Source organism: Rhamphochromis longiceps, linkage group LG6, assembly GCF_057381845.1.
Source record: "Rhamphochromis longiceps isolate RC_006_pf linkage group LG6, R_longiceps_female_GT1.1, whole genome shotgun sequence".
Taxonomy (NCBI): Eukaryota; Metazoa; Chordata; class Actinopteri; order Cichliformes; family Cichlidae; genus Rhamphochromis; species Rhamphochromis longiceps.
This window is the reverse complement of record NC_140562.1, coordinates 20,697,654-20,720,367: the sequence shown is the minus strand read 5'-3', so window position 1 is coordinate 20,720,367 and position 22,714 is coordinate 20,697,654. Positions and strand designations below refer to the sequence as shown.

Sequence of the window (22,714 nt, the reverse complement as noted above, 5' to 3'; positions counted from 1 at the left end):
CAGTAAGTGAAAATAAAATAAACAATAAAAGGTGAATCAAATGGACCATTACGGCAAGGCTGGGATGGTCAATTTGGTAAAGTAAATCCGTTGGGCATCTTTCTTTGCCTTTAGACAATGATTCTGATGGCAAAAGAGCCAAACGGGACAGGCAAAAAGAAAAAAAAAAAACAAAAAACAAACAAACATATACATATATACACATATACATACACACATACACACACATACACGTGTGTATCTATATAGATACACACAAGTCAATACTGTAATCAATTTGAAGTTCTTTTATTTGAAGTCATATGTACATTTATTGCATGTCTTGTATGAAACAGAGTACAGATCCCAGGCACAATATCCTCAATAATAAAATACCACAGCTCACAATAAGCTGCAAGTAAAAACTTAAAGTATGATAAATAAAAATTAAACAAATCTGTATTTCCAACAGATGAATGCCTTCTGTCTGTTTATTAGAAGATTAATCTGAAGTCGTTTGTATAATATTGAATCATATCCTGCCAAAATTCTTTCATTTGAGACAGAAATATATTTGCACCAGTGAGTAATAGCCACCCCGAGTTTTGACATTTGTAGGATTAACAGGAGATTACAATGTTTTCAAATCACAAAAATAAATAAAGAAAAATCATAGATGAGGACTAACCAAAACTTTTAGATTTAAAGAAAATCAAATGAAGAATCAGAGCCAGTTTTGATGTGTGTTGCTAGATCATTTCAGTGCTCCTCCTTTGCTATACATAGTGAGAAGATTCAGCGTCCTGTGGGATGAGCCCAGAACTCCCTTAGCACCAGTTCATCTGGATTTCCTGCAGCATTTTTATGCCTCTCTCTCTTTCAGAAGACCAGTCTACTAATAGTATTGAAGCCTCCGCCTCCTCCTCCTCCTCCTCCTCCAGATGGGCCGCAGCTCCCCGGTGGGTTATTGTCATCTGAACCGTTGGGCCTGAATGAGCAGGAGGATGATGGGGCCTGAAGAGCCTGGGTCCGAGCGCTGAGCTCCTGCTCCTAACGACAGCAAGCAGGGGAGAGAAGTGTTATTTCCAAGCGAGATTATATTTAAGCTTAAACAGCACTCAACTTTGCTGTGACAAAGAAGCAACGCTAGTTTGCGTGTGCTTGAAAGTCCATCAGAGCTTTCGCTGCATGTAATTATAGCACCCCCTAGAGGAGATTTACTGCAGTTGTAATGAAAAAAAAAAAGTGTGGTGGAATGTCAACTCGATGGAGCACAGTTCAATGACTCGTGAAATTACTCTTCACATCTTGTAACAGGACAGTTCAGATGTGCAGTCCAAATAAAAAACTCCTACACACTACATCTCCAAGTTATCCGTAAAAGCACAGCCTGCTTTCCCTTCACCTCTTTCCACCTCGGTGACTCTCTGACTTTTATAACCTCGATTCTTAGAAGTGTTAGTGTTAATGAGGCTTTAAGTCATGTTTGTGTAAAACAGGCAAAATAAGCACAATTTCTATCCAAATACCCTCAGAGTTCTTAAACCACAGATTTAATACGAGCTAATCGCTTCACACTTGAATTTATAGGCAGTGACAGTTTTAAAGGGTAACTGAACACCAGTATATGGAAGTGCATTTCATGTGTTCAACCCAACGTACCTGTAAATAGAGCTTGTTGTCTTTGATAATAGCATCCAGTAGTTCTTTCTGCAGAGGAGGCTCGGCACTCAGTCTCATTCCATTTGCCATTAGTCCCCCATTTAAGCTTTGCCCTGGTAGCTCCTGTTTCCTGTACATGAGCACATAAGCGGTGTCCTTGGGGAAGCGATTAGTAATGTTTTGCACTGATTGGAAAGATGTGAATGTTACTCTGCTATCATTGAAGAGCAGCCAATCTTTTGCCTCCTGGCTACTATTAGGCAGCATTTCGCTTTGTTCACGTGGAAGCGAGGGAGCTGAGCAGGTGTAGAGGTTGGACTCGGCCTGGGCGTTCCCTAAATCCTCTTTGATGCTGTACTGGTTGTCTGGATGCTGTGCCCCATCTGTTCCATTAATATTACGACCATAAGAGTAATAGTGGCCGCTCTCTGACGATATACCAGAATGTATTACGACCGAGCTGAGGACATAGGGGACCGACTGAATCGCCCTGCTCATCTCCTCTGCTCCATCTATCCTTGCCTTCTCCTCTTCCTCATCGTGTTGCGATGATTTGAGTTTCTTGGCCAGATTCTCGCTGCTCTCAGGAGAATCCACTTGCAAAGGAGACGAGGTAGAAGAAGAACACTGTGTAGGTACGGAAGGGTCATGTACAGGAAGTCTGATCAGCGGTGGGATGGTGACATTATCAAGAATCTTCCTACGGACATGGCATTTGGCGTCATATGAAAATCGCAGCAGAGTGAGAATCAAGTATTCAGGGGCAGACACCACTTTAATGGTCTTCTCTGCCCGCTGGAGGGAGCTACACTTCTCGCAGAAATAGGCGTTGTCTCCGTCGAGGATTTCCGGAGCCAGAAAATAATTCACCAGGTCAGGCACGGAGAGAGGAGGCTCATTTGTTACTGGCACAAAATGGGCATTGCTAGCTGGAGCTTTGGCCGAGCTTGGCTCAGGAGCTTCGCTGCCACCATTGACAGATCCCTGACAGAGAGCTTTGGGCTCTTCTGATTGCCTCTGTGTTTGAGGGCCATCCTGTAAAGTGGTACCTGGACAAAAGGCCAAAGAGAGGTCTGTAAAAGGTTCTTCTTTCTCAGAGATGCAGTTGCACAGCATACAGCAAATGCTCGTGATTAGCTTCCCTCCAAACATCTTTTCTATCAAAGTCCTTGTGTCATCTCCAGGTTTGGCCTCTGCTAGAGGCAAAATGGTCTGTTCATTGTCTTCCTGAGCAGACGTTGTTGCAGGGTCTTTGGAGCTCGTGTCAGCTGGGGAGGCAGCTTTTGGTTCAGCTGAATCCAGTGCCTGAAGGGTTTTCTCCTCCTCGTGTAACCTTGGGATCAGAAAACACTCAGCTTTTTATTGAAAAAAAATCAAACAAATTAGTGCAACGGCTATGTCTTTGTTTAAACACAGTTTACAAACAGTATTCATACGCAGTTAGCACTCACAATGCTTTATATTCATTAACATTTATTCCATTCCGCTTTCAGTAATGCAAATGATTGACAAGCTATTAATTTAAAATACCTGTCTAAAAGAAATCTGAGGTACTCTGAACAGTCCTGCTGAGAACCCACGTTGAACCAGGGGGGGCGGGACGCTTCCAAGAAGTTTCTGGGAGCATAGGCCGCCCTCTGTAGGACAGATAAACACAAATGAATGAAACACGTTAATATCTGCTGCTGTAGTTCTCCACTAACAATGCTTGTAATTGCTACTTAACAGGGCAACACTAACCTGAGTGTGTGCGAGGAAAGCAAAGAGAAGCTGAAGCTTTTTCATTAGTGTGTTGGAACCGTTTAGATGCAATGATAAAACATGCCTCCTGAAACTGAAGAAAGAGAAAGAAAAGTTGGTTTCATATTTCATTTCACAACAAGAACACCTGCTTTTACAGATTTTATGTCTAAAAGACTCACTCTGTGGCCATAAAAAGGGTCTGGATGATGCTGTTCATGTAGCAGGTGTTCCCCAAGTTGACTAAGCCTGTTTTGCCCGTCTCAGACTTAGCTTGCCTCAGCAGACCAGAGGCAAACGAGTTGGACTGAGACGTCCAGGCACTTTGATTCAACACCAGTTTGATCTTCTCTTCTGCAGATTTTGGTAGATCCTGAAAAGAAAAGAGACGTTTTTAACACAGTAAAAATGCAAAGTAAAAGTAACAGAAAGTCTAACTGAAGCTCCTCATTGCATATCATGTTTCATTTATAATGATCCAAATAAATAAAACATGGACCTGATGTGTTTTGTTATCGTTGAAATATCCAACTACAGAAAGAAGTGTTCTCCCCACTTGGTTACCTTGATGGCCTCCAGTATGTTGTCATAAAGGTCAGGGAAGCCAGAGTACTGGTACATCATGCAGTGTATGAGCTCAGTGAACTGCAGCAGGAACGCTTTGCTAGTGGGAAGCCCATCTGTCCTTAAGGACTGAACTAGATCTACTACATGTGGAACAACCTAAGAGAGAGAAGGGAATAAAGAGAAGAGAAAAATGTTGACTACACCATAGCGCTGAAAACAGCAGAAGGTACAGCTAACATTAATCATAAATATCTGTGGTGCGGTGAGCCATGGGGTGGTTGCACATCAGAAACCCCACAGAGGTCTCATTTGCAGAGTATTTTTGAGCCTATTCATGTTTTTAGAATCTAATGAAATTGGCCAATTCAAGGGCTATTGCTCTGCATTTAAGTGCTTCACACATCATTAGTGAGAGTGTGGTGCCAAGCCCAGAGTTCTGGGAAAAGACGTCTATGCAGCTTTGAAGTAATTTAAGCCAGAAGAGACGAAAATGAGAAAACCAATAAAGTGGCCATACGAGAGGGAAATGGGCTGTGAGGACACAAGAGACCCCCTTACCAAATGGAAGGCCTCGGGAGAGTGCTGGAAACTCAGCAGCATGTGAGAGAGCACGGCCAGCGCCCCCTGACGCACAATGGGGTACCACAGACGACTGAATACCTATGGGTGGAGTTTAAAAAAATAAAATAAAATCATCTGTTGCGAACATGTTTATTTATAGAGGTGCTTCAGTAAAATGCACACAATTTCCATCTATTAGAAACTCATTGAAGAGTTCTCATTACAAACCAGTTCAATTTTAAGCAGAGTGACATCTATGAGGATAGTGAACTTCTGAACAGCAGCCAGGCCTTTCAGCAGAGCGATGACCCAGGTATCTACATGTTGGGCAAGAGGCCAAGATAACCAGTCAATCATCCTAGATGGACAGAAAAAGGATATGTTAACAGCAAATGACTGGAACAAACCCACCCACTCTTATTAAATAGATCCACAGATTTTCAGTTAAGATAATGTTCAAGCCATTTATACATGCATCCTAAAAACTGTACTTCTCCAGTTGTACAGTACTCTGTTTATAGTAACCATTGTCCATATGTAAATATGTAAGAAAAATTGTGTATGTTTCTGTTCTGTGTCCTGTGTACTGTTTGTTTGTATGTGTCTTTCTGGCTGCTGTTACAACCAAATTTCCCCTTGTGGGACAATTAAAGGATTATTCTATTCTTGTATTTAAATACTGTGGCACTTCTTTTGAACTCAAATAGCTCAGTGTGCAATTTCACCTGCAGAGTGCTTTAGTCATGTTTGCGTCTCTGACGTTCTGGTCTGTGGTGAGGCTCTTGATAAGCACTGTGATCATCTGGACAGGGATATGCTGGACCAGGCTGGCCAGTGCAATGGCTGGGTCAAAGGAAGGGTCTGCGATAATCAAATACATAATGTTAGTTTTTCTTTGTGTTCCAGCGGACACGTGTTGGGATACAAATTACACTTACAGTCTGTAAGAGAAAATAGAAAAAGAAACAAACACTAAGGTTGAACAATATGAAAGTAGAGGTTTATCATCATGAAAACACGATCACAATCATCTATGGTGCTTTATGCATCCTCTATGAAGAGGGGGGATGCTCTGCGGATATTAGGAAAGCATTCCAGGGGCACTGTTCGCCTGAACAATATCAATAAAATGGAGGCCGAGGGACCTTTCAATCCAAAGCGGATCTGCTCACAGAGCTCAAACACATACTGTCCATATAATATTTGAAACAATTTCCTGCTTCAAACCCAGAACATCAATAACATTTACCATCAGCTACTGCAACTTTGACTTCAGCTGAAACTCTCTCAACTATTAGAAGAGTGAAACTGCCCAAGAAAAAAAAGACTGTGTGTGTGTGTGTGTGTGTGTGTGTGTGTGTGTGTGTGTGTGTGTGTGTGTGTGTGTGTGTGTATACACATACACTCAGTCTTTTTTTTCTTTATACTTTTTGGGCAGTTTCACTCTTCTAAAAGTCTCATATATCTCAAATACACAAAGGAATAGTGGGAAGTGGGGAACTGGAAAAACTTAAAAACCATCATCACATAAGCAAGTTAAAACAAAAATTTCTGTGACTTAAAAAAAAATCAATATACTTTTCATGCATTTTGTAAATCACTCTTATTTATTAGGGTTGGAGATGGTTTTGAACTTCCATACTTCAAAAAAATAAATAAATGAATCAGTTGATATGAGTGCATAAATTAGGACTAACCATGATTTTACAATGTAAGATGTAAATTATTAAATAAACTAAAACAAATACTTTGTGTGGCTAGGTCATTGTACCCACCAACTCCAGAAATGATTAAGAGCTGTAGCTTCAGCAGAGTGGGTGTGCGTCTTCAAGGAGGCGCACACACGTTTTCTTAAAAACAAGAATAAATCACGCTAAACAGACTGTGAGAATAAATGACAGTAAGTATTAGCTGTCTCTCCACTGAGCTTCTCTTCAGTTGGATGGGCTCATACTCCACCCATCTGAAGTGCACTCCTAATTCTGCTCTGGAGCCTAGATGAGGTAACAGTGTAGCAGCAAATGAACCAGCACTCAACCAGCTGCAGATTCTGGTTGGAGTTCCCCTCCAGCTCTCAATAAAAAATCCAGAGCAGATCAAAGAGTATCATTACTAGCTGAAGTCCAAGACAAGACAGTTATACTGCCCTTCACATACCTTGCAACTCAAAAGTCCCTCCCTAATTAGCGTGTTCCAGAAAGAGCGAGAAAGAACAACAACTTAAAACAAAAAACAAACAAACAAACAAACCAGGATTTGTTTGGCTTCTTAGCAATGTAAAGCTATTCAGGAATCAATAGCAATAGAGCAAAAGTCTTGCTCTTTTCTACCTTAAAACACCACTGCACAATCATGTTAGAGCCTGGTCTGTGCTTAGCTTACTTAGTAAGTCACAAATACATAACAGTGGCAGTACAAATGAAAAGTTTTATGATTTTCCTGCTATTTACATTTAGTGCCACCATGTTTGTTAACTCCAGGTTACTACTCTGACTTCGCAAGTGGCAAAAGCAAATCAAAGGGGGAGTTTGAGATTCAAATTTTGACTGGGAACTCAGAAATTCAGGCTTATTCAGGAGCACATCATTAGTCTATCAAACTGGGGGATGGGTATCACAACAGTAGCCTGATGAACCTCTCAGGAGATGGTAGAAGACAGGAAGGGCTGGTACTAGCATGTTTGCTGTGACTGAACTTTCAGAATAAGAGTACGGGCATTACCCAACAGCATCATTAATTGGTGGATGGCAGTATGCCAGGGAAGCCCACTCAAATGTGTGTCGAAAATATAAACAGCTGAATTCAAAGTCATTTAAGAGCATTTGAGCTGTGGGCAATCTCTGAGGAAGAGATGTAAATATCAAATAATATTTCTGTTTGAAATGCCCATCCTTAACGCTACTATTAACAAAATCCAAATTTGCTCTTTATGTTGAGTATTTCTTTTTTTTTTTTTTAAATGGCATCTATAACAACAAATGTCTCAAAACTGAACCCATTTAAAAAAATGTAATCACGTATGAAATGACTTTCTTGTTCCTTTAAGGCATAATTTATATGGAATCAAAGAGTCTTACCTGTAGAGGCGATAATAGCAAAGACCTCCTGGAGTGAGGGCAGCAGCGTGGCTGGGTCAGCCTTCCAGATGTTCTGTAGCAGCGCGCTAACTTTCGTCACCTGACCAACATACTCTCTCAGTTCCTGCTCTTGGCTAGAAAAGCAGTGGAAGGAACTGATGGTCCTCACCAGCTGCTGGCAGAACAGAATACCCGACTTATCTCTTGGGATGCACTGCACAAAGTCTGACAGCAAAGTGCTCAGGCGGGCACAGAAAGCGGGATCAGGTCGTTCACACACCATCCTTAAAACCTCCACCTGGATCACACTAAAAATCTCCAGCACCGATGGGCAGCTGATGAGCAACCGCAGGCAGCAGTGAATGTATTCTACTATGGCGGGGTCTTTGCGGTCCAGCTGGCCGTAGCCCTGCTGGAGCAGACTGAGGACGAAGTCTTTGCTGAAGAAACGCTCAAACTCTGGGCGGTGGTAGCGTGCATAGGCTTCAAGAACCTGGGAGCCAATTTGCTTCTGGAAGGCATCTTCACCGAGCAAGATGAGGCGGGTGGTGAGTGTGAATAGTGCCTGACACTGATCCTCTGTCACTTCTCTCTCAGCTGCTTCCACTACCTTCTTCACAATGGCCTTCTTCACTGGAACAGAGTGATTGGAGCTCACCAGGCCCTCCAAAATCTTGTCCATGATGTCGATCTGTAGAGGAAAATTGAAAAAGTAATTAGGTGAACCATTTAAAAAAAAAAAAAAAGAGTCAGAAAACATCTGCAGTCACACTAAATGGTGCACTGAACATTTGTTCTGTCACAGTTTTTGTTTGTGATCACACACGTCACAGAAAACATTTTGACTTATGACTATAAAGCAAAGGTGTAAACAGTAAAATTATTAGATTAGAAATCACAATATCAGCAACACCGCTCATGTTGAGCAGTTTGGGAGACAAAATTAGAAATGCAAGGTTACAATTGGCCAGGCACAGACTCCAATGGGGCCCCCTGGATGGCTCTGGGAAGTGGGATTGAAGGCGTGCATTTTGGACATTTAACTGTATTTTTAAAGGTTTTACAACTTTACACCAAAAATAATTAAGTAATACTGTAGTTAACAATTAAATGACAGAACGGTTGCTTTTTCGCGATCTACATGACATCCCGTGACTTTTTCCGTAATTTTACAAATTTCTTAAAATTTACGCCCAAAGAGCGGCGCTGACAGATTTCTTTCATTTACTACCGTAGCATTTCTTTATCGTGTAGTAAAAACGAAAGACACTTATTTTAAGATATCGATGTAGATATCGATATAGCTGTTAAGATACCTCTCGGATTAAAAGGTGTAGTTGAACTTATTTACCTTAACGGGAAGGGGGGCATTTAAGGTGGTTTCAGTGGATCTGTCACTAAATATAACGCACGACTTTGCTATACATTTTTTTTTCAAGTTCAGCGTAATAAAACAAATTTAATGTATTGTCCATCTGCCTTGAAGACTGCACATTACATTACTATGTGCTATTTCACACGTGTTTTGCCTATGATCGATGACTCCTGCCGCTCTGTGTTGCTGCTGCTGTGGGGGATACACACAGATAGCCGACTAGCTTGCTAAAGCTAGTTGTAAAGTTAGCAGATATTTCTATATGTCTAGAAACTAAAGTACGGCTAGAATGAGCGTTAAAACTAAACCTGAGAAACAGTGCTGACCTCTCCATAGCGGCAGTTTTACTAACAAACTGCCCCCAACAAAAATACAATTAAAAGAATTTTTAAAAAAATTAGAAGAAGAAGAAAGAAACAGCCGAAGAGGCCTGCCGTTAGCCTACAAACTGACTTAGCATAAATGCCATCATGTAACTCAAATAATCCAACATGTGTGCTTACCCAAATAAAGCATGTCAACAGCGTCCGACCAGAGTAGCTTCTGCCGTCGGTCAGAGCTAAATGTCTTCAGAGAGATAAAACAGTTTTATGTGTATTTATTTTGGTCCATTTCCTCGCTCGGAAACAGCTGATTAACCGTACAGCGACGTCATTCCTATGGACAGAGACGGTGGTAGGACCCTTGGGTTGAAGCTATTTTTCTCTTAACTTTGCCTGTTCCGCTTTTGTTACATTTGTGTAACGGTCAGTCGTGTGGGTTTCCACGGATGGCGCTGCTGGCCGTTTGACACGCTTCCAGTTAAACGAAGCTGCGTTTCCGCGAGCATTTTCGAGAACCTTTATCCTTTTATTGTACACTTCGTGTGTTGCGTTCAATCACTACTCGTTCATCTGCCCTTTTTGGGATAACGCTACGATTAAAAAAAAAATCATGAAAAGATGGAAACCTCCCAGCTTCCACCTAACATCCAGATTGATCTGCATCTTGGAATTGTGATTATCAAAGACTTTATTTTCAAATTTTTGCATCCATCTGCACTTTCACACTGAATTAAGGAGATGTTGTTTGTTATACGAATGGAAGAGTTAGGCATGTGTAATTTAACAAGAGATAGGGGCATTTTCTTCTCGGCCCAGTAGGATATGTAATCTTGTTTGTACATCTTTGTTTTTTTGGTTTTTTTTTTTTTTAGCGTTTTTTAATACTACTACTACTACTACTACTAATAATAATAATAGATTAAATGCCTTTCCGGTAAGGGTATTAACAGTTTGTTCTCCACCTCAGCTTCAATGTGTCCAGTTTACAGACAGTCCCTGAGCCTTAATGATTCTCCCAGCAGACTCCTGAGTACACTGTGCTTCCCATAGCAGAGTAACATAGAATTTCCATCATTTGGTGCACACATTGACTCCATTAGTAAATAGAGCCTGCTCATCCCCAGCCTCTGTGTTGGTCTTTCATTTCAGCCTGTTGTCCATGTTGACACCCAGGTACAGTGCATGTATGTCTGTGTAGCCATCTTCTTCCAAGGGACACCTCCCTGGTCTTTTTCACATACAGAAGCAAATGATTGCTCCCAGACCACTCCACAAAGGCATCCACTATAGTGCTCACTAGTCTTCCTACTGCCCATTACTAATACATCTACTCACTGCAGAACTGTCAGGGGATTTCTAAAGGTTCCATGACCTAGAATTGTACTGAAAGTCTGAGGTGTACAAAGTGAACAGGTGTGGAGACAGCACAGTCTCCTGTGGAGCTCCTGTACTGCACATCAACAAATCAGACTGAGCACTGCCCAGTCTTACATACCGCAGCCTCTCTGTCTCTCTGTCAAGCAGTCGGTAATCAATGAGATGGTTGATGTGTTTGCTGACATTTCCTGTAACTTTTCCCTCAGCAGCAGCAGCTGAGTTGTATGAAATGCACTTGATAAATCAAAGAAGCTTATCCTCACAGTGCAGCTCTTACTCTATAAATGGGGAGTAAGCTCTCTACAGCACATAGATGACTGCATCATCCACTCCCAGAAAACGTGTTACTTTAGGAAACACAAGTGGGACTGAAATATTACTTTACTATAATATTTCACCCTATCAATCACAAATATTGACTTGGCTATGTCTTTTCTCTAATCAGTGAAACCCATCAAACTTCCTAGAGGGGTGATGCTAGTGTCATTGGCTTCAGAAATGAGTTATAATATTAAAGCATGTAACTTTGGAAGTGCAAGGAACATATCAATGTATCCATATATATGTCAGGTCTGGTTAAAATTTTTTTGAAAATGCATTATTTATTTTTGTTTTTAATAGTTTTTGTGTTAGTCTTTTTAATTATTCATTGCATGGAGGGCATATGTCAGATGCTAGATTCAGAACAATAAGTAAAGGTATTTCAATAAAAAAGAAAACTTTTAAAAGAAGGTGAGTCCCGGTCTTGCTGACATCCAGAGATTCAATAAGCAGCAAAACCATCAAGTTATAATAAAAGTGTTTTACTAAACCAGCAAATACTAAAACTAATCATATTAACCTATACATTGTTGCAGTTTAAAAATCGTTTTAGTTAAGTTTAATTTTTTAAAGGCTTTAGTTTAGATTTAGTTAACTATAGTAACCTTTGAGATGACTGGAAGCTGTCATATGAGCCATAACAAAAACAAATACTTTCGACAGTCTGCGAAGGCAGCATAATAAAATCTCGCGATAGCGCGCTCAGACCCGGTAACTATGTGAACGCGGGTGCGCGAGAAAAATCTTGCTAGCGCGAACGTGCTGCCTGCGACCAACCGGTGTGTCTTTCATTAAAAACAACAGGATTGTCCTTATTTACCTAGAGGAAGTTCCGAAAATTCTCAACGGCTCTTAAACGGGATCACACAAGTCACCTAATAACAAACGATATACCTGAACGGAAAAGGAAAATCGACAAAAATGTCCGAAAGCGCAAACTGCGTGGAACAGCGGGAAGAGCAGGCTGAAGTTGAAGACGCCGGAGGAGCGGAGGTAAGATGTTTCAAAATGGGAATTATATCCTTTCGACGCTGACTTCGTTTCTCACAAAGCCGACACACGAATGTATAACTCTGAAAAGGTCCATCTCTTGTTCAGGCATTTTTCGAAATCAACTGTGTGAAACTTTCAGTTTGTCAGTTAGCTAGCAGCGACGCTACCATTAGCTCCCGAAGACAACAGCCAGATCCACCAGCGCAGCAGCGAGGCCAGCCGTTTTCATGAGCGCCCACTCTACTAGCTTAGCCCCGCTAGCTGCCTGTCTCGTATCGCTCCAGAAGTCCTTACTTGTTCTATGCTTGCTCTCAGACCTGGTTCACTCAGTGGGACGCTTATAACAGTGAGTCGGCTTTTAGAAAACCCCGTGAAAACAAATTGGGGGGGCAGAAGCAGTCCTCTCAGCTGTACCGTCTGCCCCTTTGTTTTCGGAGCAGACCGCGTAGCAATGGCTGTTGTGACCGGGGAAGGATGCTGCTTCGCTGGCTGCGTACAACTCGGCCAAAAAATGATTTGAAACTTCTATCAATATAAAAATCCCACATAAAGAAAGCTGAAATTCCAAAACACCGTCCTTGCTTTGTATTGGAAGCATTTTCTCCACAAAAAGTCTTATCATTATCACCTCATCTTCTTTTAATAGAGATTTAAATTCACAAATTTACTGGTACTTCTCAGCACGTCTGATAGCAGAGGGGTAAAAGAGACTGATTTATTCTGTGACGCAAATGTGCTATCAAAAGTACCTTCCCGTGACAGTATATGATTAGAAGAAGAACTGACGGTATTTCAGTCAATACATGCCCTGTTTTCTGCAAATGTGAATACCGATGCACCTTGAAATTTTGGTTTGCCCTTTGGCTTGTTTTTGAGCCAGTGAGCTCATCTCTTCCTATCAGTTGTTGTTGTTGTTGTTGTAAACATAAGGACGACATCCACTAAGACTGGTTTGTTTTCACCATACACTCCCTTAGGAGAAGTCTGACTCTTCAGATGCTGGAAAAGAGTCCTCTTCAGATGCAGGTGCTGATGGACAAGATGCCTCCTCCTCCTCATCTTCCTCCAAAACTAAAGACTCTACTCCAGGTTATGAGGAGAAAGTGGTAAGTCCTCTCTTCCATCATTACATGGCTCACCACTGTACTCCTGGGTCGGAAGATGAATGGGACTTTCTTTCTGTGTAATGCAGCAAACAGACCGGACCAACAGATTTGAGTATCTGCTGAAGCAAACAGAGCTGTTTGCTCATTTCATCCAACCAGCTGCACAGAAGACCCCCACCTCACCGCTCAAGATGAAACCGGGACGTCCTCGTATCAAGAAGGACGAGAAACAGAATTTGCTTTCAGCTGGAGAGTGAGTATCTATCCCTACAGAACAGTTTCTTTTCCTCCATTTAGAAAGTTTTCTCCCATTGTGATTTATAACGCTGTGTCTTTTATTATTTTTTTAAAAGCAACCGCCACCGTCGCACGGAACAAGAAGAGGATGAAGAGCTTCTTAATGAGAGCACAAAGACCACAAATGTGTGCACTCGCTTTGACGAGTCTCCCTCCTGTAAGTAAAGACCTGTTTTTATGGGGACTCAAAGCACACGCTGAGCATGAGCAAATAACAAATATGTTATATACAGTGGGGCAAAAAAGTATTTAGTCAGCCACCGATTGTGCAAGTTCCCCCACTTAAAATGATGACAGAGGTCAGCAATTTGCACCAGAGGTACACTTCAACTGTGAGAGACAGAATGTGAAAAAAAAATCCATGAATCCACATGGTAGGATTTGTAAAGAATTTATTCGTAAATCAGGGTGGAAAATAAGTATTTGGTCACCTCAAACAAGGAAGATCTCTGGCTCTCACAGACCTGTAACGTCTTCTGTAAGAAGCTTTTCTGTCCCCCACTCGTTACCTGTATGAATGGCACCTGTTTGAACTCATCATCTGTATAAAAGACACCTGTCCACAGCCTCAAACAGTCAGACTCCAAACTCCGCCATGGCCAAGACCAAAGAGCTTTCGAAGGACACCAGGAAAAGTATTGTAGACCTGCACCAGACTGGGAAGAGTGAATCTACAATAGGCAAGCAGCTTGGTGTGAAAAAATCAACTGTGGGAGCAATCATCAGAAAATGGAAGACATACAAGACCACTGATAATCTTCCTCGATCTGGGGCTCCACGCAAGATCTCATCCCGTGGGGTCAAAATGATCATGAGAACGGTGAGCAAAGATCCCAGAACCACACGGGGGGACCTGGTGAATGACCTGCAGAGAGCTGGGACCAAAGTAACAAAGGTCACCATCAGTAACACACTACAACGGCAGGGAATCAAATCCCGCAGTGCCAGACGTGTTCCGCTGCTGAAGCCAGTGCATGTCCAGGCCCGTCTGAAGTTTGCCAGAGAGCACATGGATGATACAGCAGAGGATTGGGAGAATGTCATGTGGTCAGATGAAACCAAAGTAGAACTTTTTGGTATAAACTCAACTCGTCGTGTTTGGAGGAAGAAGAATACTGAGTTGCATCCCAAGAACACCGTACCTACTGTGAAGCATGGGGGTGGAAACATCATGCTATGGGGCTGTTTTTCTGCCAAGGGGACAGGACAACTGATCCGTGTTAAGGACAGAATGAATGGGGCCATGTATCGTGAGATTTTGAGCCAAAACCTCCTTCCATCAGTGAGAACTTTGAAGATGAAACGAGGCTGGGTCTTCCAACATGACAATGATCCAAAACACACCGCCCGAGCAACAAAGGAGTGGCTCCGTAAGAAGCATTTGAAAGTCCTGGAGTGGCCTAGCCAGTCTCCAGACCTCAACCCCATAGAAAATCTGTGGCGGGAGTTGAAAGTCCATGTTGCTCGGCGACAGCCCCAAAACATCACTGCTCTCGAGAAGATCTGCATGGAGGAATGGGCCAAAATACCAGCTACAGTGTGTGCAAACCTGGTAAAGACCTATAGTAAACGTTTGACCTCTGTTATTGCCAAGAAAGGTTATGTTACAAAGTATTGAGTTGTATTTTTGTTATTGACCAAATACTTATTTTCCACCCTGATTTACGAATAAATTCTTTACAAATCCTACCATGTGGATTCATGGATTTTTTTTTCACATTCTGTCTCTCACAGTTGAAGTGTACCTCTGGTGCAAATTACTGACCTCTGTCATCATTTTAGGTGGGGGAACTTGCACAATCGGTGGCTGACTAAATACTTTTTTGCCCCACTGTATGTGGCTGATCCTGATACAGCCAATAAAGGAAGCACTGAAGCACATTGTCTTTGTACTTAGCAGAATTCAGCCAGCTCATCTGTGTCACTTCACTCAGTTAGGAGCCTTCCTAAGCAAATTTCACTTGACTTGCACTTGTTGATCTATTACTGCCCCAATAAGAGGCAGCAGAAGCACTCCCCCTAGTGGTGGGAGTTTTTATTAGGCAAAACAAAATTAAAACAATTCTTACAGAATTTTGTTTTCTTGTCTGTAATGTAGATGTGAAAACAGGGAAGATGAGGGACTATCAGGTCCGTGGTCTGAACTGGCTCATTTCTTTGTACGAGAATGGAATCAATGGTATCCTCGCCGATGAAATGGTCAGCACTTTTTCACGTTTCTACTTATTCATGGAGTTAAATTACAGATATTTTTATCGTGTCATAATGTTTTGTTTTTTTGTTTTTTCTTCATTCATGTTTTCTTTTCTTATTGTCAGGGATTGGGTAAGACTCTCCAAACTATTGCACTGCTGGGTTATATGAAGCACTACAGAAACATCCCTGGTCCTCACATGGTGCTGGTTCCCAAGTCCACCCTCTACAACTGGATGAATGAGTTCAAGAGATGGGTGCCTTCCCTTCGTGCTGTCTGCCTGATCGGAGACAGAGATGAGCGGGTAAGCTGTGTCAAAAATGTATCAATGGTGTGAAAATCAAAGCATTTTTTCAGATGCTTTGGTTGTCCTTCACCAGTTCTATTTGGTGGACTCCATATTGTTTTGTTTTTTTTGTTTTTGTTTTTTGACTCCCACAGGCATTTAAAAAAGTTTTAAAAGGTGTTAAATACTGCAATCTAAACAATAAGGCCTTAATTGTTGTTTAATGTCTTAATTCAGTCTTTAAAAAGTCCTTATGCCATACGTTGTGGGAGGTAGGCTCTTAGTAGTTGGTTTTTATGACTGCAATTTAGATTGCTAAAATAACAGGTAATAACATCTATTTTTGAATAATAATTTATTGTTTGTTGTTTGTGACACAGGAAACGATTGTGTAACCGACAACACTCATGTATTGTTCTGGTTTAAAATTATTATTTTTTTATGTATTGTAGACACATATTTATGAGATTAATCTGTAGAACTCTGGTGGTAAAAACAGTTTTCTGCTTCAATGACAGACTGCCCTGATCCGAGATGTGCTGCTTCCTGGAGAGTGGGATGTGTGCGTGACATCCTACGAGATGCTCATCATTGAAAAGGCGGTGTTCAAAAAATTCAACTGGAGATACCTGGTCATTGATGAGGCTCACAGGATCAAGAACGAGAAGTCAAAGGTCAGACAGCTGCTGAAACAAAATAGTTACACATGTCAGCCACCTAACCTTTAGTACTGTGAGATGGTCAGATCGCTAAGGTTTTCTTTGCTTCTCCATAGTTATCAGAAATTGTGCGTGAATTTAAGACCACCAATCGTTTGCTGTTGACTGGAACACCCCTGCAAAACAACCTCCATGAGCTGTGGGCTCTCCTGAACTTCCTGCTGCCTGATGTCTTCAACTCATCAGAAGTAGGATTTCTATAGAAAACCACAAAATCAGTAGTTTATAGAAGAAGTCTTGAAAACGCTTTAGAGAAGAGGTGTTTCTGTATTAAGGTGCCAATTTAATTTCTCTTCTTTTTTTCTCAGGACTTTGATTCCTGGTTTGACACAAATAACTGCCTGGGTGATCAAAAGTTGGTTGAACGTCTTCACACTGTATGTATTTAATGCGACTATCCAGCACGCTGCTGTACGTTGTAAGGTGTGTTATATTTCAGTTGGGTTAATGCGCTCCCTGCGTGTAGGTGCTGCGTCCTTTCTTGCTTCGTCGTATCAAAGCAGACGTGGAGAAAACTCTGCTCCCCAAGAAGGAGATCAAGATTTATGTTGGCCTGAGTAAGATGCAGCGGGAGTGGTAAGCATCCCCAGTTAAAATGGACTTGCTATAAAACAAGACCTGAGCTGTTTTTGTGTTTTTCCCCTGCTGTATTTGTGGATGCTGAACTTAAGTTGTTGTGTGCTACTACCCGTCAGGTACACAAAGATTCTGATGAAGGACATCGACATTCTGAACTCGGCGGGTAAAATGGACAAGATGCGTCTGCTGAACGTTCTCATGCAGCTGAGAAAATGCTGCAACCATCCTTACCTGTTTGATGGGGCTGAGCCCGGCCCACCGTACACAACAGACATCCACCTGGCGGTGAACAGCGGCAAGATGGTGGTGCTAGACAAGCTGCTGCCCAAGCTAAAAGAGCAGGGTGTGTGGATTCTTTTTGTTCAGTATTTTAGTTATCTCTTTATTACTGGCGGGAGGGCTCATGCTCCCGTTTGCATATACATTTTTAAATGCTGGTAGAATTGCAAAATTGTTTTAATTACGTCTCTTAACGTCTCCACATCCCTGTTTTGTAGGTTCACGTGTGCTCATCTTCAGTCAGATGACCAGGATGCTGGACATCTTGGAGGACTACTGCATGTGGAGGAACTACGGTTACTGTCGCCTGGATGGGCAAACTCCACACGAGGAGAGACAGGTGAGATGTGGATTTGTCATCTTCCATAACCAAAAGCAATTCCTGAGTGTTTGGTATTGAGAGTGTGACTATAAAAGCACTTAATTTTCACGTGTTTGTGTATTTACAGATCTCCATCAATGTTTTCAATGAGCCCAACAGCTCAAAGTTCATCTTTATGTTGAGCACCAGGGCTGGAGGTCTGGGTATTAACCTGGCAACAGCAGATGTAGTCATCCTCTACGACTCAGACTGGAACCCTCAAGTCGATCTTCAGGCCATGGTTAGTAGTCTAATATGATGATCTACCTGAGCATGAGTGTAACCAATGAACTTGATTGTTTCGGTCAGATTACCTGACTTTTTTGTTTGCTTGTTTTTTTTCATCTGCTTAGGACCGAGCTCACAGGATTGGTCAGCAGAAGCAGGTCCGAGTTTTCCGTTTCATCACTGAAAACACAGTGGAGGAGAGGATTGTGGAGAGGGCCGAGATGAAACTGCGCCTGGACTCGATCGTCATCCAGCAAGGTAACTCATCTCACTTAAAGTCAGCCTGTTTAAACTTGTTTTAGTGTCCTGCATGCTGCTAAGAAATAAAATATGAAGTTCACATAGTGGTACTTGTTGGAAATTGCGAAATAAACTAAACTTTATTTTATTTATTTTTTGAAAATAGGGAGACTTGTGGATCCGAGTGCAAACAAACTGGGTAAGGATGAGATGCTCTCCATCATCCGCCACGGTGCCACACATGTGTTTGCTTCCAAAGAGAGCGAGATCACAGATGATGACATCGATGCCATCCTGGAGAGAGGTGAAAGGAAGGTGAGTCTGGTTGCATTAGCTGAAAAGCATCAATCGAAAGTTATTGTGTGAATTTAAAAAATCAAACACTTTGAAATGATTGTGTACCAGACTATGGAGATGAAGGAGAGAATGTCATCGCTGGGCGAGAGCTCTTTGAGAAACTTCACCATGGACACGGAGAACACCAGCGTGTACACCTTCGAAGGAGAGGACTACAGAGAGAAGAAGAAGGTAAATAGGTTGGCCAGCATCGGTATTTATAATCTGGGACTGCCTTTCTTTTGGGAAAAGACTTAAATCCTTAGCTTGTGATTTTCATTTTTCCGTTCAGGTCATTACAAACTGGATCGAGCCGCCCAAGAGAGAAAGGAAAGCCAATTACGCGGTGGATGCCTACTTCAGAGAAGCTCTGCGAGTCAGTGAGCCCAAAGCACCAAAGGTAGGAAACCATCACTGTACAAACATCATACAGACAGAATCTATTAAAGCATCAGGATGTTTAATGTTTATTTATTGGGGGTTTGACTAAGTTCTTTGATGACTAAACAAGGAAAAACTCAAATTAGTCCAGTGAACTAGTGTAAAACTAAGAAACATTCAGTTATTAAGTTAAATTTGTTAACCGTTTAATATACAATGTCAAAAGCCTTGTAAAGAAAACCATGTGATACCATTAATCACATTCTTCAATAATGAATCATGTCGCTTAACTGTGTGCCACCTTACATTGTGCATTATGGACATTGCATTGTATTCTCCAAACAGGCAACTAAGAAAAACACGTATAATAAACTGATGTTAAATATGATATGAAAACATGTTATTACAAAACATTGTTTTATCTGTGATCTCAGTCTTTCACCTTTTTAAAGAACTAACACGAAAAACTAACAATTATACTATTACTAAAACAATCAGGCCTAGATTAATGGCGTTTCTCAGCAGTGATGCGCCAACTGGTGGCAGGTGGCGGCATAACATTTAGGAAACAACCATTTACTGCAGCGGTCCCCAACCTTTGCGCCAGGGACCGGTTTATGCCCGACAATATTTTCATGGACCGGCCTTTAAGGTGTCGCGGATAAATACAACAAAATAAAACTAGTACCTGTACCGAAAAAAGAAAATTTATTCATAACACACGTGAAAAGACCAAGGAAAACAGAGTAAACGATAATAACAAAATAACGCTGAAAACCGATAAAACCCTGAAAACTATACATTTCACACCTGAGCCTCAACTCTCGCGGCCCGGTACCAAACGACTCACGGACCGGTCCGAGGCCCGGGGGTTGGGGACCGCTGATTTACTGCATTGAGTATCAATTGTAAATCAGTTAGACTGAATGAATACGTTTGGTACAGACTAGTGACAATAGCGATGATTAGGTGACTAGTTGTGCATGTCCCTATTACTTATTTTGGATTGCCTTTTTTTTTTTTTTTTTTTGCCAGGCTCCTCGTCCGCCTAAGCAGCCAAATGTGCAGGACTTCCAGTTCTTCCCTCCACGTCTTTTTGAGCTTCTAGAAAAGGAAATTCTCTTCTACAGAAAGACCATTGGATATAAGGTTCAAAGAGATCAGACACATTCCTATTTGTCCAAATTTTGTTGTCTTTTGAGAAGACTCTAACTGGATCTGTGGCTTTGTCTCTTAAGGTTCCTCGCAATCCAGACATACCAAACTCTGCTCAGGTCCAGAAGGAGGAGCAGGCTAAGATCGATGAGGCCGAGGCCCTCACAGAGGAGGAACTGGAAGAGAAGGAAACCCTTCTGCAACAGGTGGATTATTTTTCTTGTTGACTTGCAGCCAGTGGCTGATATACAGGAAATGAAATGTTTGCATATTTCTCTAAATTGTGCATTAACGGATCAACTGTACGCTTGTCGCAGGGATTTACTATTTGGAACAAACGTGACTTCAACCAATTCATCAAAGCAAACGAGAAGTGGGGGAGAGATGATATTGAGAACATTGCCAGAGAGGTTGAGGGGAAAACTCCGGAGGAAGTCATGGAATATTCTGGTAATGGATTTTTTTTTTCTTCTGTCGAAAGCAAACCCAGATATTTAAATTGATTTATTGTGTGACTTCATGTTCGTGTCCTTTCCTGCAGCTGTATTCTGGGAGCGCTGCAATGAGTTGCAGGATATTGAAAAGATCATGGCTCAGATAGAAAGAGGAGAGGCCAGGATTCAGAGGAGGATCAGCATCAAGAAAGCACTGGACTCAAAGGTAGCAGTCAGTCAACTTTGAAATAATAATAATAATAATAATAATGATAATAATGATGGATTGCATTTATATAGCGCTTTTCTAGACACTCAAAGCGCTTTACCATTCCACTATTCATTCACTGTCACATTCACACACACTGTGGTGGAGGCAGCTACAGTTGTAGCCACAGCTGCCCTGGGGCAGACTGACAGAAGCCAGGCTGCCATATCGCGCCATCGGCCCCGTATCATATAGTATGTTTTCTAAAAAACCCCAAAAAAGATTCTTTTTGTAGTGCAAGTTGCTGAGTAGATTTCTCATTCAGCATTGTGTTTATCCTTCAATGTGTTTCTCAAATCCTCCTTTAGATTGGCCGCTACAAGGCTCCTTTCCATCAGCTCCGTATCTCCTACGGGACTAACAAAGGCAAGAACTACACAGAGGAGGAAGACCGCTTCCTCATCTGTATGCTTCACAAGCTTGGCTTTGATAAGGAGAGCGTGTACGACGAGCTCCGCCAGTGCATCCGCAACTCACCACAGTTCCGCTTCGACTGGTTCCTCAAATCTAGGACTGCAATGGTGAGTTTGGATTACTTCACTCTTATTTCTCAGTTTTTTTTCCTTCTGTTATTTAAACATTTTTTAAAAATTGTTTTAATAATTAAAAATGCAATTTTTATTTTCTCCCCCCATTTATCGTGTAGGAGCTCCAGAGGCGATGCAACACCCTGATCACCCTGATAGAGAGAGAGAACATGGAGCTGGAGGAGAGGGAGAAGGCGGAAAAGAAGAAACGGGGCCCAAAGACCGGCTCGGTAAGCTACAAATTCATCCCATAATAAACAATTCAAACTATTTTAAGCTGTCTATTAAGGACAACATCCTTTTATTATTATTTTTTTAATCCATTTTTTCCCTCCCAGGCGCAGAAACGAAAGTCAGAGGGAACTCCAGACGGTCGAGGACGAAGGAAAAAGCTCAAGTTGTGAAGCTGCTGGAAAAACCCGCATTAACAGAATTAAAGACGGCAGCCAGCTATCATTAGTCCTAGTGTCTGTGTTTGTTTGCAGGCTGTGATAATGTACTGTGTAAAATCCCTGACGGACTGATATGGTTGTTTTAGGTTCTAGGAAGTGTTTCTTTACAAGCCTGCCTTGTTGTCACTTACCTAAACACTGCAGCTGTGCTGGGTTAGATTTTGTTTGCTAGTCCTTATTTTTTACTAGTACTTAATTGAAATATGTGTATTTATGCCTGTTGGTTGTACCACATTCCATTGCTTGAAACAAACAATATGTACCCTTTTTTATTTTTAAGAAAACATCTGTTCTTGTATCTTATATTGTAGAAAATGTCTTTTTGAGCATCGCAAATAAATCTCCCCCCTTTTTTTAAAAAAAAAACAAAAAAGCTGATAAATGACACGTTCATAAAATATTTCTTTTCAGTTTGGCAGTTTAAGTTTACATACATCCAGTATTTGGAAAATTTTCACAAAGTTAATAAGCCATAAAAGTCTACTAATAGTTGGCACATTAAAATATGCTGTCACTTGTAGAAGGAAAAAGTATAGTTTTTATACTGCACTTGTTTTCAGGCCTTGATCAACAAACCAGACAGATTTTTCTTTTTTCAAGTTTCACCAGGGTGTAGTAATACTTTTTTTCCTTTTACCCATAGTCCTACATTGATATGTACACGGATAGGTGTGCATCTGATTTTAGCCACATTTATCTAGAAAATGTAAAAAAAAAAAGTGGATTTCTGCATTTTCAAAAGACTAAAATAACATTTACAATCCCTTTCAGTGACACCACAGTAGTACTCTTCTCAGTAGTAGTATTGCAGGCTTCTTATAGAAGGAAAAAGAATCACATCATTCATTAAGCTCAGTTTTGACTAACATTCAGTCCTTTTTGTTCTCCACTAAAAAA

At 41.4% G+C, this 22,714-nt stretch overlaps 2 protein-coding genes across 2 annotated transcripts; one reads left to right on the top strand and one right to left on the bottom strand.

Annotated features, from left to right (window-relative positions):
• Nucleotides 1-282: 282 nt before the first annotated feature.
• On the bottom strand, nt 283-11,556 carry usp38 (ubiquitin specific peptidase 38). Its single transcript, XM_085409642.1, has 11 exons — nt 9,465-11,556; nt 7,587-8,277; nt 5,235-5,370; nt 4,738-4,867; nt 4,507-4,608; nt 3,946-4,104; nt 3,564-3,754; nt 3,382-3,475; nt 3,172-3,278; nt 1,642-2,974; nt 283-1,029 (listed from the first exon to the last, which is right to left on the bottom strand). The coding sequence occupies exons 2-11, from the start codon at nt 8,266-8,268 to the stop codon at nt 859-861; spliced, it is 3,105 nt and encodes a 1,034-aa protein (XP_085265768.1). The 5' UTR covers nt 8,269-8,277; nt 9,465-11,556; the 3' UTR covers nt 283-858.
• Nucleotides 11,557-11,731: 175 nt separating this feature from the next.
• Nucleotides 11,732-22,200, top strand: smarca5 (SNF2 related chromatin remodeling ATPase 5). The gene is made up of 24 exons (XM_085409641.1): nt 11,732-11,975; nt 12,953-13,081; nt 13,168-13,334; nt 13,435-13,535; nt 15,477-15,577; nt 15,697-15,876; nt 16,377-16,532; nt 16,634-16,765; nt 16,886-16,954; nt 17,044-17,153; nt 17,273-17,499; nt 17,654-17,775; nt 17,885-18,037; nt 18,150-18,282; nt 18,431-18,579; nt 18,670-18,792; nt 18,893-19,000; nt 20,017-20,130; nt 20,220-20,342; nt 20,454-20,586; nt 20,678-20,796; nt 21,147-21,359; nt 21,485-21,595; nt 21,704-22,200. The coding sequence occupies exons 1-24, from the start codon at nt 11,904-11,906 to the stop codon at nt 21,767-21,769; spliced, it is 3,111 nt and encodes a 1,036-aa protein (XP_085265767.1). The 5' UTR covers nt 11,732-11,903; the 3' UTR covers nt 21,770-22,200.
• Nucleotides 22,201-22,714: the final 514 nt, after the last annotated feature.

Coding starts and splice junctions, on each gene's coding strand:
- smarca5 (XM_085409641.1), top strand. CDS start 11,904: ATGTCCGAAAGCGCAAACTGCGTGGAACAGCGGGAAGAGCAGGCTGAA. Junction 13,082..13,167: donor CAGGTTATGAGGAGAAAGTG/GTAAGTCCTCTC, acceptor TGTGTAATGCAG/CAAACAGACCGGACCAACAG. Junction 18,793..18,892: donor ACTACAGAGAGAAGAAGAAG/GTAAATAGGTTG, acceptor TTTTCCGTTCAG/GTCATTACAAACTGGATCGA.
- usp38 (XM_085409642.1), bottom strand. CDS start 8,268: ATGGACAAGATTTTGGAGGGCCTGGTGAGCTCCAATCACTCTGTTCCA. Junction 4,609..4,737: donor CTCTGCTTAAAATTGAACTG/GTTTGTAATGAG, acceptor CTCCACCCATAG/GTATTCAGTCGTCTGTGGTA. Junction 3,279..3,381: donor CTTTCCTCGCACACACTCAG/GTTAGTGTTGCC, acceptor TCTGTCCTACAG/AGGGCGGCCTATGCTCCCAG.